Source organism: Sarcophilus harrisii, chromosome X (genome assembly GCF_902635505.1).
Source record: "Sarcophilus harrisii chromosome X, mSarHar1.11, whole genome shotgun sequence".
Lineage (NCBI taxonomy): Eukaryota > Metazoa > Chordata > Mammalia > Dasyuromorphia > Dasyuridae > Sarcophilus > Sarcophilus harrisii.
Window position 1 is genome coordinate 19,113,761 of NC_045432.1, and position 17,027 is coordinate 19,130,787.

At 41.0% G+C, this 17,027-nt stretch overlaps 1 protein-coding gene across 1 annotated transcript in view; it reads right to left on the reverse strand.

Moving 5' to 3' along the window:
• COL4A5 (collagen type IV alpha 5 chain) overlaps nucleotides 1–8,790 on the reverse strand; it is a 214,195-nt gene extending 205,405 nt beyond the window's left edge. The window contains exon 1 of the mRNA XM_031944962.1: nucleotides 8,468–8,790. Coding sequence (XP_031800822.1) covers nucleotides 8,468–8,536 — 69 coding nt within the window. The 5' untranslated portion in view covers nucleotides 8,537–8,790. The remainder of the gene's footprint in view (nucleotides 1–8,467) is intronic.
• Between the last annotated feature and the right edge of the window lie 8,237 nt (nucleotides 8,791–17,027).

Consider the following 17,027-nt stretch of genomic DNA (forward strand, 5'->3'; position numbering starts at 1 on the left):
TGGGCAGGTGAAAATATTTAGGGGTCAAAGAGTGCAGAGTTTGCTATAAACTAAAGAGAAGAGAGAAAGGATGAAATCCAAAGCCTCCGAGAGAGCACTCGAAGGAATCCAGGGCAATGGATAAAAGAAAAAGGAGTAAAGAATCTACAAACTATCCCGATTCATAAATAAATGTTACTTTGTAAAATTAAATGAGCCAAACTCTCATAACAAAAAATAAAACAAGTTCTACAGTATCCCCTGAAATAAGGGACTAATGCCAAAAAATCCCAGTTCAAACCGGTTCAAAAGAAATTTTTAAAAATACACTTAGTATGGAAATCAGAAAGCTCAACAAAGAAATTAATAAGACAAACAAGAAAGTTGTTGTTTAGTCCTGTTTGTGACCCCACTTGGGGTTTCTTGACAAAGATACTCAAGTGGTTTGCCATTTTCTTCTTCAGCTCACTTTATAGATGAGGTAATTGAGGCAAACAGAGTGAAATGACTTGCCCAGGGTCACACAGCTGATAAGTATCTGATGCTGGATTGAATTCAGGAAGATGAGTTTTCTTGACCCCAGGTCCACTGCTATATTCAAGCAACCACCTAACTACACTAACAATAAATTTAAAAAACTTTAAAGAGATGATAGAAAATCACTTCCAAATATGAAAGGGCCTGAAAAATACAGGCCAATTTGGAATCCAAAAATACAGATGAGTGAAAAAGCATTTATTAGACACCTACTATGTGCCAAGTGCTGAGCTAAGCACCATACAAATATCACATTTGATTCTCACAACAATCTTGGGATGTCAGTACTGTAATTATCTCCATTTTAAAGATTAAAAAATGAAGGTAGACAGGGGTTAAATGACTTGTCCAAAGTCACACAGCTAGTATCTGAGACCAAATATGAACTGAGGTCTTCTGAGTCCAGGCTCAGAGCTCTGTGCACTTTGCCACCAAGTACCACGTACCTGTCATTTCACTGGTATAGAGAACTTACAGGTGGAGAAACTTCTACTCCCACTGTTATTAAATTGAGAAAATAAAATTGATTCTGTTTTGTAACTGATCCTATTCTGTATCATTTCCGACATTTTGTATACTGCCTAAATTCCATTTCTTTGTCTCTGAGTTAAGTTTAGTTCAGCCTTTCTCTCTTGAGCTAATGAAGTTGGTAAGTTCAATTTTCTTGCTAATCGCTGTTCTATTTGTGTGTCAAAGAAATCTGTTATCCTTAAAAGATGCAGGTGGATACTGGGGAATCTGCTCTATTATTTCGGCAACACTGGTTGTTCTTCAAGAAAGTCTAGTCTGTTACCGATACGACACTAACGACATACAAGTGGACACCACCAATGAGCTTTCCACAGCAAAAGATGGAAGGAGATGTAATTGCTGCATTCCAAACTTCCAGGCAATCATATTGTTTTCCCATCCATGATGCTGCCTTCTAGTTTTTGGACGCTTCTCCTTTTGTCTATACAGAATGATCTCTCAAAGCCTGTAAAGACGTACATGAACTGATGCTGAATGGAGCAGGACCAAAAGAACATTGTACGCGGCAACCACAAGATTATGTGATGATCCATTCTGAAGGATGCAGCTCCTTTCAACAACGACGTGATTCGGGCCAGTTCCGATAGACTTGTGATGGAGAGAGCCATCTGCACCCAGAGAGAGGACTGTGGGGACTGAATCTGGATCACAACATAGTATTTTCACCTCTTTTGTTGTTGTTTGCTTGTTTTGTTTCTTTCTCATTTTCCCCCTTTTGATCTGATTTTTCTTGTGCAGCATGACAAATGTGGAAATGTTTAGAAGACTTATATATGTTTAACCTATGTTGGATTATTTGCTATCTAGAGGAGATGAGAAGTGGGGAGGGAGGGAGAAAATATTTGGAACACAAGGTTTTGCAAGAGTGAAGGTTTAAAACTGTCTTTCCATGCATATTGAAAAATAAAAAGCTATTATTTTTTCTTAAATGATCTGTCTGCCTTCATTTAGGATCTTTTTGCTTTCTGGAGAGCTAAAGTTCCTTCCCCACCCCCCCCACCCCCCCTTTTTTTAAAAGTAATCAGCCTTATCAGTAAAGTGAAAATACTTGAAAATTTGTGCCTCAGTTTATCTTAATTTCAATCATAACAGCAAGTTATTACCTTCTCCACAACTTGCATAGCCTTAGAGAATTGCCTGGGGCATTAATAGGTTAAATACTTTTCCTGGGATAACTTGGCCAGCAGTGTGTCAGAGGCAGAACCTGAGCCCAGGGTTTCTGGGCTTCAAGGCCAGCTCTCTGTCTACTAAGTCATTCAGCCTTTCCAAAAATACAGAACTTTTTGAAAACAGGGCAGAACACAAGCAAAATGTAGCCATTTTAAAAGAATAAGTTGATCTTAGAAAATGTGACTGACTTCACAGCAAATATCTCTGATAAAGGCCTGATATCCAAAATATATAGGCAGCTAATACAAATATAAAGGGACAAGAACCCAAGAACCATTCTAAAATAGATAAATAGTCAAAGGATGCAAACAAGCAGTTTTCAAAAGAGGAAGTACAAACTACCATAACCATATGAAGGAATGCCCCAAATAACTAATAAGAGAAATATATAATAAAACAACGTAGGTTTTATATCACTACTAGGGTAGGACACAAAGATATACTGCAAGATCTACATTTGGAAAAAAATTGTCATTATTCAGTCATGTTTGAGTCTTTATGACCCTATTTGGGGCTTTCTTGGCAGAGATAATAGAGTGGTTTGCCATTCTGTCTCCAGCTCATTTTATAGATGAGGAAACTGAGACAAAGAGGATGTGCTGACTTGCTCAGGGTCACACAGCTAGGAAGTATCTGAGGCCAGATTTGAACTCAGGAAGATGAGACTTCCTAACTTCAAGTCCAGGATGCTACCTACTGCACCACGTGGCTGCCCCAAAATATTTATAGCAGCACTTTTGTGGTAGGGGGAAAATGGAAGAAAAGTGGGTACCCATTAATTGAGGGATGGTTGGATTAATCTTGGTACATAAATGTAATGGAATATTCTTGTGCCATAAGAAATGACAAAAAGAAGAATTTAGGAAGACTTGGAAAGACTGATGCAGAACAACATGAGGAGAACCAAAGAAACAATTGTCGTAATGACCACAATCTTTTAAAAGAAAGCAGCAATGAAAGATCTTAGAACTTCAATGGACCATGAACTGTTACTGAAGCATGCTTCCCTATAATAGATCGTAGGTATGCTTGAGGCACATATTGTCAGACATGGCTAATATGCTGCTTTGTTTCACTCCTTTTTTTTCTTCTTTGTTATGCGAGAGGGTAATGTATGTGGCGAATGTGGGGGAGGAAGCATCAGAAAGCAATAGTAATATGGGGGGAAATGTACAATAAACCATTTTAACGTTAACTAAACCCGAAGATGGGACGCACAAAAAATTTAAGAATAATAAATAATGAATCCCTCAAAACTGTGATGAATTTAAAAACAAACAAAATTGTAAATACCGAAAATAGAAAATCAAATCCTAACCTATAAGAAATATTACAATACTGACAAAAACTGCAAAAGTAAAACACCAAGTCATGTAGTGGTTAAACTTCAGCGCCAAACAACCAATATTTCAAGTAGTCAAGAAATGATCTTTAGCTATCAAGCAAAAATTAATATGAATAGCCCAGGGCTCTTTCTCAACAAGAAATACAATGTATTTGAGTGATTCTTTCAAAAGAAACCAGAAGCAAATATAGTATTTGACTCGCAAACATTATAAATAAGAGAAACAAAAGAAAGATAAATATTAGCCAAAAAAAATTAAACAATTTAATCAATTCTCTCCCGCTCCTATGATAAGACAAGCCTATCTTATTTTTAAAATCAGTGAGATCATCAAGGAACAAAATAATAATAGCTAGCATTTATATACTGTTTAAGATTTGTATGTTAAGTCATTTGCTCTAAGGATCTAAGGGGCTTAAGATTTATTTAGAGTTGAGAGAACAGGATAATGAAAGGGAAAAGTTATCATAATGCTTATATAGCACTTACCATGTCAAGGCACCATGCTAATTATTATTTCATTTGATCCTCACCTTGGGAAATAAGTGCTATTATTACCCCTGTTTTATAGTTGAGGAAACTGAGGAAGGCAGCTGTTAAGTCATTTGCCCAAAGTTACATAACTAGTGGATTTGAATTCAGGTTTTCCTGACTCCACACCCAGTACTGTACCACCTCACTATCCAAGAAGAATTGGATTTAACATTCAATGAACTTTTAAAACTTACATTTCCTTATAAGTAAATCAATATTTTTATGTTAATATTTATGTCAACAGAAGCAAGGCATTATTCTAAGTATTGGGTAAATATCTAAGTCTTAAATAAATCATAGAATAACAGAATATCAGGGCTTGAAGAGTCCTTAGAGACCACTTGCTATGTTCCCTCATTGTACAGACAAGGGAGAGGAAAATGGCCTTGAAGGATGATGAATCAGTAAGTTGTGTGTATGGGGGAGAGTCCAAAGAGAGAAAGATATATTATAAAGCTGAAACTTGAGAGATACATTAATATCTGTAATTTCACTGGCACTGAGGTAGGAAATTTTCCATAATACAAATGATTCAAATGATGATGATAACATTTTGCAGAACTTTTAAGTTTTTCAAAGCACTTAACAGATATGTTATTTTATCCTCACAACAACCCGGGGAAGTGGGTGCTATTATTATCTAACAGATTGTCCATTTTTATTCCATTTGATAAATGAGGAAACTGAGGTCGAGCGAGATTCCATAGCTTGTCCAGAGCCACACAGCAAGTCACTGAGGCTAGATTTGAACTCAGGTCTTCCCTTCCAGGTCATCCCTATACTACCTAGCTGCCTACAGGAGCAATTTATGAATAACCCAAAGGCATAAAGTAAAAGTGGTGAAACATGTGGCTCACAACACTCTGAGATTAAAATACAGTTAAGAGACAGCAAGCAATCAGATATAGGGTAAACATGTGCAGTTCTTCTAAAGATATTTCCATATTCATCATGCTGTCAAAATCAGAAAGAGAAAAAATGAGAAAGAAAAAAAAATCCCCAAAAGAAGAAAATACTATGTTGTGTTCCATATTCAGTCTCCATAGCCCTCTCTCCAGATGCAGATGACTCTTTTCATCACAATTCTATGGAATTGTCTTAAATCACCTCATTATTGAAAAGAGCCAAGTCCATCACAGTTGATCATCACATAATCTTGTTGCTCTGTACAATGTTCTCTTGGTTCCACTCATTTCGCTTAATATCAGTTCATGTGAGTCATTCCAGGCTTTTCTGAAATCAGTCTGTTCATAATTTATTAAAGGACAATAATATGTCCTTCATAAATCATAATTTATTCAGCCATTACCCCAACAGGGGCATCACTCAGTTTCCAGTTCCTTGCCACTACAAAAAGGGCTGCTACAAACAGTTTTGCCCATGTGGGTCCTTTCCTCTCTTTTATGGTCTCTTTGGGACACAGATCCAATAGAGTTACTGCTGGATCAAAGGGTATGAACTGTTTGATAGCTCTTTAGTAGTTCCAAATTGTAGAGCCCCAGTTTCTTAAATTGTGGCTTGCAACTACATGTGGGGTCCTACAACTGAAAGTGGGTGTCATGAAATTCTGATTTATTATCAGTGTTTGGTTTTTATACCTATTTTATATCCTTACATATTCAGGATCACATAAAAATTCCTCCAGTGAAAAGGGATCATGAGTGGAAAGTTTAAGAAGCTCCAGTCGAAAAGCAGGCACTAACCACTTCTCCCCTGGGCTTTTTGCAGTAATCTTCTCATTGGTTTTCCTGCCTCAAACTTCTCTGACTACTTACAAAAGTCCAACTTTTCCTTTTTGTCGTTTCTTCTTTCACAGCATGACTAATATGGAAATATGCTTAACATGATTGCCCATATATACTCTATATCCGATCTTATGCCAACTCAAAATGTTATAAAAATGAATGTCGAAACTATCTTTACATGTAATTGGAAAAAAAATAAAATACTCTTTACAAAAAAAGAAGAAAGTGTTCCTTAACCTTCTGGGGGTTTTCCATCCATTGAGTCATTCAGTAAATCTCTATTTAGTGCCTATTTGATGAAAGCTGGCAGGTAGTAGGTTAATTGCTATTTGGATTACCCCAAGAAACATTAGGATAGAGTCTTTGCCCTTCAAGTAACATACAATGTAGAATCTCCCTCCCTTGCTCTCCTTGCCATGGACCAGTTAACTAACGAAAGAATAAAACAAGTTCGACAGCCTCGAGCGATATCCCTAACTCTGGATAGTTCATGTCATTGGTTTCAAGAGGGATCAGATGAAAAGATTATTGCATGGTTTTTGAATTCCATCCTCTACAAATGGAAAAATCCACTTAAAAGTATTTGTCCTGCCAAGCAGGTCAAAGCCATAGTGAACAGCAAACTTTTGCCCTGTATCCCTCAAAGGAATCTTCCCAGCCTGGAAAAAAACCGTACTCTCTTATCTCTTTCTTACCGGGACAAGAGGGAACACTTGGCGAATACTCCAGCCAAACTCAAATATTTATTCTGTTATACAATTATTCCAATTTTGGTTCAGCGAAAGGAAATGCAACCTAAGAAGGTACCTTATTTCAAGCAAAAGTGGAAAGGAAAAAATCCAGATGTATTTCTGCAGCACTTTTCTAAAGCTCTGCCCCTACGTCAATTCGAAAGCAAGAAGATGCTTCTGGGATCACATGTCCAAAGAACAGCTGAAAGTAGTTTTTGAAGGTCCTTTGGAAACAGGCAGCAGGAATGCAAAAGAATGACTATTAGGCTTTAGTCAGAAGATCTGGGTTCAAATTTAACATCTACCCCTTACTCCCTCTGTGAGTTTGGACAAGGCCTTTCCCCTTGAGCCTCAGCTTTGTCCTCTATAAAATGAGGGGATCAGACTAGAAGCTCCCTTCCAGTTGCAAATTGATCATCCTAAAGATAATTAAAAGCAGTAGACAAGCTTTAATTATACAGACTAAGGAAGGAAGCAGAGGCATTCATAATTTAAAGGGGGGAAATGCTAGATTGTCCTGAATTTGCTGGTAGTTTCCTCTGTAGGGTCCCCCCCTTTGGGGAGGAGATCTGGGACATTCTGTTTAGGTTAATATTAAAGGTAGTCTGCATTCCCTGAATGCCAGAGTCCTGGCCTGAAGCCAGGCAGCTTCAGTGAAGGACCGTCAATGCTTCTGAGCCCCAGTGAGCCTTTCTGTGACTTCAGCTCTTAAAACAGAGCCCGGCCCCTTGTAGCTAAGTCAGCGGGAGTCACAAGTTTTTGCACTTGAAAATTCCATATTGGGGAGGGGGGGGCACCTGCTGGAGGAGGGAGTCTGGCCAAATGGAGCTAGGCTGGTTCTCAGAGGAAAATGTCCGGAAGCCGAGCTTTCCAGGCCGGTGGCCTTTGAGAACCTTGGGGCGCTGGGCAAAGCCGCCGATGAGTTGGGGGGAGAGAGCTTGAAAGCAATTCCAGATAACAAAGTCTCGCACACACCGGCATTTCCCCTCTCCCCCAGAAGGGCTTTTCCCCCAGAAGGACTGTTCCCCGAGACAAAACCATTCATTGCATTTTAAACTGCCCAGTCTGAGATGTCAAGACTAGGAATCTCAGAGGCCATCTAATTCAATGCCTTATTTTACAGGGGAAGAAACTGATTCACGAGGAGGAGAAATGACCAGTCAAGGGCACACATAGGAGTGGAAGGGTCTACAGAGGCCATCTCGGCCAAGCTCCTTATTTTACAGATGGGGAAACTGAGGCACGGAGAGGGAAAATGATTTCCCCCGGCGCACAAGAGGATCCCAGACCTAAGTGCTGGAAGGAACCTCAGAGGTCACTTAATCCAATCCCTTCCTTTTACAAAAGAGGAAACTGAGACCCAGGGAGGGGAAGGGCTTGGGCCAAGGTCACAGGAGACGTAAGCAGGGGAGCGGAGATTGACTCCAAGTTCGCGGCTCTCTGGCCAGCACCCAGCCGAGCCCCATTCCCTCGGCTTCGAGTATTCTCACTGATGGGAACAACCCCTTAATGGCAGCGAGCGAAGTGCACCGCGCACAAGCCCGGAGCCCTGCCCGGGAAAAGCCCTGGGAGCGCAGAGTGGCCCCGAGGCCGGGAGCGGACAAAGCGCGGCGCCGAGCCGACCCCTCACCGAGCTTTGGGGCGCCGCGGGGCTTTCGGGCCCTGGACAGGGGGCTGCCACGGGGAGGGGGGGCTCCCACAGGGTTCTCCCCCTCGTCTTGCCCGTCCGTCGCTCCCAGAAAGTCAAGGTTCCTTTTAAAGACCCCAGCCCGCCATTGGTGCGACCCCTGCCCCCCTCCCGATGGTGCGATGGGGGAGAGGGGCCCTTCGAACGCACCTCCCCCCCCCCAAACCAAGAGGTCCCAGTGGACTGGAAGGGGGGAGCTAGGACTTACGGCCGCATCGACGGGCCAACCCCACTGGCTCAGGCCCAGGAAGCAGAGCAAGCCGGCGGCCGCCCTCATCTCGGAGCCCCGCTGCCCGGGCCTCTCTGAGCGCCCCGGGAGCTCCGCCGGCCGCTCTCGCCGCTCCGCCACCGCTCGCACGCGCGCACAGGAAAACTTTTCCCCGGCTAGTCCCTGGGGCTTAACTCTTGTCCCATGGCCAGGCTCATATCCCTCCGCCACCTCGCCCTTCTTTTCTCGGGACCTAGCAACCTGTCTTGCCAGCGCGGGGTAGGGGAGTAGCGAGATTGGAGAAAGTGAAGGGGGAGGGGGCCGTGAGGGGCGGGGAGTGAGGGGGAAAGGAAAAGTGAGGAGGGAGGGGAAAGGGGGAGGATAAGGGAGGAGGGAGAGAATGAGGGGGAGGGGACAAGTGAAGGGAAAGGAGAAGGGAGAGGGCAGAGTGACTGAGAAAGAGAGGAAAGTGAGAGCGAGGGAGAAAAGGGAGACGGAGGAGAGAAAGTGGGAAAACGAGAATGAAGGGAAGGGGGGGGGGATGAGGGCAACACAGGGTGAGGGAGAGTGGGGAGAGAGTAAGAAAGAAAGCCGCTAACCTTCCCCCCCCCACTCCCACTCCCCATCACAGCTTCATCCTGGGGACACTTCCTAGTTCAGTCAACACCTTTTCCAGCCTGGCTTGCACTTGCGCTCCTATGCCAACTCACTGGCAATGGTGGGGGGGGACCCAAATACTCCCCGCTCTCCATTATCCCTCCCAGACTCTCTCCCAATACCCCTTCGGCAACGTTGCCTCATTTGAAGCCCACACTGTTTAACTCGATCACCACCAGTCTGCTCCCCCAGACATTCTTGCTCCCTTCTTCAGGAGCTCAGCGCTGGGCTCGCGGTCTCCCCCTCCCAGCTTCTTTCCTCACTCTAAGGGACTTCCACAGCCAGGTGGACATGCCCTCAGATAGCCTGACTTTCCACTTTCCCAATCTACTCAGCTCCCCCAAGAGCTCCATTCTTTCTCCACAACACAAGGGGATGGCAGTCACTTCTCTGACCTGAGATGACCCATGAGCCTTCAGCTCTGGTGTCCGGGAATCTGAAATTCCCTGATCGCTTGTTCTACTTGTGCTGCTGTTTCATTCCTAACTCTACTCGGGGTCAACCGTTCCCTCCATCATTATGCTCTCCTCCCTTTCCAGTCTTGACCCTTTGGTGAACCAGCCCAACTTCACACCACTCCACTCTTGCCCCATTGGCCTACTGTAAATTTTACTTTGTCGAACCCCAGTTCTTGATTCCTCCGGGCATCTCCTCCTTCTTTCCTACCCAGACACAACTGAACGGACTAGAAATTATGAAATCATGCTGAGGCAGCACTATCACTAGCGCTATAAATTGATGCTAGTTTCAGTATTTGTTTATATATATATATATATATATATATATATATATATATATATATATATTTACATTTCATTATATACATATTATTTATTATATTAAGTGATATAGTATTATTTATTATAAATGTATATTTTATATTTATGTATATTTATATTTTCAAAATTTATGTTCAATGAATGAACTAAGCATTTATTAAGCACTTGTTGTATGCAAAAACTATTGTTTCTCCGTCCCACGATGTGCATGAGCTATTCTCAAATCTTTTCTTCTCTCTTCAAATTCCACAGTGACTCCCTCTCCCCATCTTCTCAGCTGAAAACCTCATCCCGTCTCATGTTTTATTGAAAAGAAAATCAACAAGAGTTCCCTTTTCCCTCCTTCTCTCACATCCCTCTGACATCATCTCCCACCACCTCCTCCTTCATTCCATTCTCCGATGATGGGGAGATCCTTTTGCTTGTCAAAGCCATCTCCTCTCCTTTTCTCCAGCAGATAACCCCCCATAATTAGTCCCATTCTAGCTTCAATTTTTATTTGCTCTTTTCCTGTTGCTTACAAATATCTCCCAAGTCTGTCCCATCCTTTTTCTCTTTCATCCTTTAAAGAAAAAGTCTTTGCTAGATTCTACCTTACCCACCAGCTATTGTCCTCTCTCTCTCCTCTCCCTTTGAAATGCTCAGTGCAATCCTTTCACTTCTCCTTTCACTCTCTTGTAAGTTCTTTGCAATCTGGCATCAAACCTTGTCATTCAGTTGAAGTTACTATTTCTATAGATTCTAATGATCTCTGAGCTGTCAAGTCTAACAATCTCTTCTCTATCCTCTCCCTTTCTGAGCTCTCTATAACAAATGTAATACTATTGACCTTCTTCTCCTAGATGCTCTCTCCTCCCTTGATTTTCCTCTTACCTGTCCGACTGTTCCTCAATCTATTTTGCTGGATCATCATCCACTGCCATTGTCCCTGAAGGATCTGCCCTTGTCTACCCTTCTTTTTTCTCTCTGCATTCTAATACTCTCTGTTGGGGATCTCATCAGCTCCTATGAGTTTAATTATTATCTCTATGCAGTTGGTTCTCAGATCTATTTATTGAACCTTAGTCTCTCTTCTGAACTTGTTGGAAACTTTTTAAAAAAGAAGTTAAAATTTTGTGTTACATTTTAAGTTGCAAACTGTTTCCCTCCCTCCTTTGCCAGCCTGCACTACAGAAGTGCACTATTTCACACATGCACAGTTTAGCGATTCTTTCTCTGGAGATGGCTAGCGTTTTCCTTCATAGGCCCTTTGAAAATGTATAATGCTCAGAGTAGCTTAGACATTCACGGTTATTTTTGGAACAATATTGTGTCTGCACATTTCATTCTTCATTATTTCATGCAAGTAGTTACATTTTTCTAAAATAACCTGCTTATCATTTCTTATATCAGTAATATTACAACATGCTAATATATCACAACTTGTTTAACCATTTCCCAACTGACGGGAATCCCTTCATTTTCCAGTTCTTTGCCACAATAGAGAGAGCTCCTATAAATATTTTAGAGCATGTGGGTTCTTTTCCTTTTTTCCTGCTCAACTTGGGAAACAGACAAAATAGTGGTATTTCTGCATCAAAGAGAATACACAGTGGTTTTTTATTATAGCTTTTTTATTGACAGAACATACACATGATTAATTTTTACAACATTGTCCCTTGCAGAAACTTCTGTTCCAACTTTTCCCTTCCCTCCCTCCACCCCCTCCCCTAGATGGCAGGCAGGCTCATATGTTAAACATGTTAAAGTATATCTTAGATACAATATGTGTGTACACGAATGTTTGTGGCAGCCCTCTCTGTAGTGGCTAGAAACTGGAAACTGAGTGGATGCCCATCAGTTAGAGAGTGGCTGAATAAACTGTAGGATATGAATATTATGGAATATTATTGTTCTGTAAGAAATGACCAACAGGATGATTTCAGAAAGGCCTGGAGAGACTTACACGAACTGATGCTGAGTGAAACGAGCAGGACCAGGAGATCATTATATACTTCAACAACAATACTAGATGATGACCAGTTCTGATGGACCTGGCCATCCTCAGCAACGAGATCAACCAAATCATTTCCAATGGAGCAGGAATGAACTGAACCAGCTACACCCACAGAAAGAACTCTGGGAGATGACTAAAAACCATTACACTGAATTCCCAATCCCTATATTTATGCCCACCTGCATTTTGGATTTCCTTCACAAGCTAATTGTACAATATTTCAGAATCTGATTCTTTTTGTACAGCAAAATAACGGTTTGGTCATGTATACTTATTGTGTATCTAATTTATATTTAAATATATTTAACATCCACTGGTCATCCTGCCATCTGGGGGAGGGGGTGGAGGGTAAGAGGTGAAAAATTGGAACAAGAGGTTTGGCAATTGTTAATGCTGTAAAGTTACCCATACATATAACCTGTAAATAAAAGGCTATTAAATAAAATAAATAAATAAATAAAAAAGGAAAATAGGGGGAAAAATAAATAAATTTTGAGTTCTAACAGAAAAAAAAACAATTTGTGTGTACAGATCCGTACAGTTCTCTTGTTGCACAAGAAAAATTGGATTCAGAAGGTAAAAACCTGGGAAGAAAAACAAAATGCAAGTAGTCCACATTCATTTCCCAGTGTTCCTTCTCTGGGTGTAGCTGTTTCTGTCCATCATTGATCAATTGGAACTGAATTGGATCTTCTCTTTGTCAAAGAAATCCACTTCCATGAGAATACATCCTCATATAGTATGATTGCTGAAGTGTATAATGATCAGGAGATCAGGTTCTGCTCATTTTACTCAGCATCAGTTCATGTAAGTCTCTCCAGTCCTCTCTGTATTCGTCCTGCTGGTCATTTCTTACAAAACAATAATATTCCATAACATTCATATACCACAATTTACCCAACCATTCTCCAATTTATGGGCATCCATTCAGTTTCCAGGTTCTAGCCAGTACAAACAGGGCTGCCACAAACATTCTGGCACATACAGGTCCCTTTCCTTTCTTTAGTATTTCTTTGGGATATAAGCCCGGTAGTGACACTGCTGGATCAAAGGGTATGCAGTTTGATAACTTTTTGAGCATAGTTCCAAATTGCTCTCCAGAATAGCTGGATCTGGAGAATACACAGTTTTATAACGCTTTAGGCATGATTCCAGATCACACTCCCAAATAGTTGGATCAGTTCACAGTTCTACCCACAGTGTGGTAGTATCCCAATCTTCCCACATCTCCTCCAACAGTTGTCATTTCCCCTTTCTATCATTTTAGCCAGTCTGATAGATATGAGATGATCTCTATTTCAATCACCTATTTTCAATCATCCAATCAGTTTCCAAGTCTTGTAATTTCTTTCTTTAGAATATGTCATAAGCTACCTTCTTTCCATTCACACAGCCACTACCATAAGTGAGGCCCTCATCCCTTCTCATCTAGACTATTTCAATGGACTTCTAACTTGTTTTCCTACCACAAGTCTCTCCCCATTCAATTCATCCTTCACTCAGTACCCAAAGTGATTTATTTAAATCATGTTGCCCTACCTTCTCAGTACTTTCCAGGGAGTCCCTGTTTACATCAGGATCATCTGTAAAGTTCTTTGTTTGGTGTGTGGGATGGGTGCTAGACCCCCTTACCCAAAAGCCCTTACTCAGAGGCATCCTCAGATACAAAGAAGAAGCATTTATTCAGTCCTTGTAAGAAGAGGCCCAAGCAAACCAGCTGAGTAGTCCCAGAGCCTTTCAGCTCCCATCTCCCAGCATTGTGCTTGGCCTACTGAGCCAGAAATAGTGAATTTGGTTAAATAGCAAAAGACCTGGATTCATTGGATGGACTGAAAAGGAAGTAACCATTGACCAATGGTCAGCAATGCTGTCTATTTCCTGTGGGTCATGTAACTTCCTGACGTAAGCGTCTCCTTTTCTGCCCTACAGACCCCTGAGAATAGGGATCACGTGACTTCATGAAACTTAGACCTAGGGTCTGGCCCACTCCATCTCATAGACTTTTTGAGAAATCTTCACCTGGTCTCATTCATTGGCATTTCGATTTCTTCACAATCTGGGCCCCTCGGACCTTTCAAATCTCCTCATGTTCTATTTTCCTCTATGTCCTCTTCAATCCAGTCACACTTGCTGTTCCTCACACACAGCTCCATATCTTTGGACCTTTAAACCCATGTCTCCCTATGCTTGCAATGTTCTTCCTCCTTACCTCTACCCTCTTATAATCTCTGGCTTCAAATTAGACTCAGGTCAAGTGCCAACTTCTCCAGGAGTCCCCCAAATTGATAATGTCTTTTTTGTGTCTTTCTGTCGTCTCTTCCATTAGTATGGAAGCTCCTTGAGGGCAGGAACTGTTTTTGCCTTTTTCTTTGTAATGTTAGTGTTTAGCACAATTCCTGGCACATTGTAAATGTTTAATAAATGTTTGCTGACTGATCCATTGATTGGTAAATATAGAAATGGTTATGTCAAAGTCTAGGGCTTTCCCCCAACAAAAAGATTAAGTTAAAAAAAACCCAACAACAACAAATACCCAATTTCTGTATATGAATCAAGTATGAAATGAGGACTCTGTTCTCATCCAGAAAATAGCTATTTTCTCTGGATATATTCAAGTAAAGTAAGACAGTGGGGAATATTGAAATGAAGAGCAATAGAGGCAGAAAAAAGAAATACTATCATCATAGACCACCTGAACAGAAAGAGGGAATAGATGAGGAGTTTGGGAGAAAAATGATCAAACTGAGATAGAAATAACATCTTAGTGGTAAAAAAATTTTAAATATCTGGACATCTGCTGCCTCTCTTGTAATGCTGAAAAACTAATAATTTCTTGACTTCCTTTAATGATCATTTCAAGAGGAGAAATCTAAACAGAGCTTATTCATACAAATAGAAAAAAAACTAGTTGCTGGGATAGGCATGATGAAACCTGGAGAAGATGTGACCAATCTCCTAAAGTTTGTGAGAGAGGAGAAATGAGATGGGCATAGTTTAATATACATCCTAGATTTGGGGGAGAACATTTTTCAAAGAGTTCAGAAGGATTAAAATGGACTAAAGTTCTATAGGAAAAGTAATAAAAAGCATTATAAGGAATGTTCAAGTCTGAAACTTTGAAGAGACAAAAATAAATAATTCTGAAGAAGAAAAATAATAATTTTCTACTAAGATTGCTTTGGATGCGTAAGAAACTTACCAACCAATTTTGACTTTTAAAAACATATAGAATATAAAAACAAGATGGAAGCAAAATCCTGTAACAGGATGAATACAAAAACTTAGCACATTCATGTAAGGTAAGTTTGTCAAGAGTCTTAAAGTTTAGTATGGGCTTAAGCGCCCACTACTACTAGCATTGTCAACCCGCTGCCACCAACAAGGGAGGCCAGCCAGTCAGTTTAATTGAAGGAGCAAGGTATGCTAAGGAAAAGATAGGAAGTGGCATGTGACAGGAGAGTCAAACCACCACTTCAGCTATCACCTTCCCTTGACTCCTAATGAAGATCCCAGGACCCAGCGTCCAAGATAGGGGTCCTCAAACTTTTTAACTAGGGGGCCAGTTCACTGTCCCTCAGACTGTTGGAGGGCCGGACTATAGTAACAACAAAACCTTTGTTTTGTGGGCCTTTAAATAAAGAAACTTCATAGCCCTGGGTGAGGGGGATAATCGTCTTCAGCTGCCGCATCTGGCCCGCGGGCCGTAGTTTGAAGACCCCTGGTCCAAGAGTTCTGATAGAGCTCCCCAAACCATTAATTCTCCTTGCAGCTATGATAGCTATGACCTTTTGAAGATGTGACATGGAAATTGCCTCTGCAGATAATGCAGCCCCTGCCTCCTCAGTAGTCACAGCTACTGAAGATTCAGAGAAGAAAATTATTGCCACCAAAGTTCTTGACACTGTCAAATGCTTCAGCATCCAAAACATGGTTTTTATCAATAGTATTAAAGCTGTTGTTTTTCAAAAGCATTAAAGAAGATGCACTACTATCCTACTGACCACAGAGCCTTTCATCTGCCTTGAAAATAAACCCTCCTCGGGGCAGCTAGATTGTGCAGTGGACAGAGCACCGGCCCTGGAGTCAAGAGAATCTGAGTTCAAATCTGACCTCATATACTTAACACTTACTGGCTTCGTGACCCTGAGCTAGTCATTAACCCTAATTGCCTCACAAAAAAGGAAAAGAAACTCCAATATGTGTTGTTTCCCCCATTAGAATGTGTACTCTTGATCACAGGGACTGCTACTGTCTTGCTTTTCTATTTACATCTTTAATGTTTTGCTCATGGTAAGTGCTTAATAAATGCTTTTTCAGTCATTCATAATTTATACTCATAAAAATCTGCAGATGAGACAAAGTTGGAATGACAACTAACATGCTGGCTGGATAACAAAGATTAGGTTTAGAAAGATCTTAACATATCACTAGTGGAATAAGTGGCTGTTGGCATAACTCCATAACTCTACCACATCAAAACAATAAGAAATATGCCAGATGGAAAGTGATTAAATTGAGAAAGAGAAAAGATAGGGAAAACTTCCCCACAGTGAAAATCTTATGAAATAGCAGCAGAGAATTGGGCTATGAGAAGGATTCACTTTCTCAAGTACTCTCAATTCACCACCACAGCCTATCACCTCCAAATCATCACAATCAACTCTGTTAGGCCCCTGTTTTGAGATGTGGCTGTGGTATCTATCCTCCTTAGTCTTTACAATAACCCAATTAGAATCCCCTCAACAAGGGGAGAACAGGAGAGAGAGACAAACAGTGCAAAGTTTAGTAGAGAAAAATGAGTTTTCCATTTTGAGGAAACCAGGGAGTATAAATTCATCTGCATACCATCCTTTTCTCATTAAGTTTCCATGTGACAATGATACATCCAGACCCACCCACTCCCCAGGTCCCATCAATGTAAAAATGACTTTGGGTTCTTTTAGTCCTGGTGGTCTGGGCAGTAAAAAATGTACAGAAGCAAATGAGGAAGAGACCAAATTGTGTCAAGATTTGGAACAATGTTAACAAATCAGAGAATAAAGGGTAGAAAAGCATGAACGTCGGTAGATAAATGTTAAATAGGAAACTCAAGAGTGAGATCCACAAAGAAAAAAAGGGACGCATGATT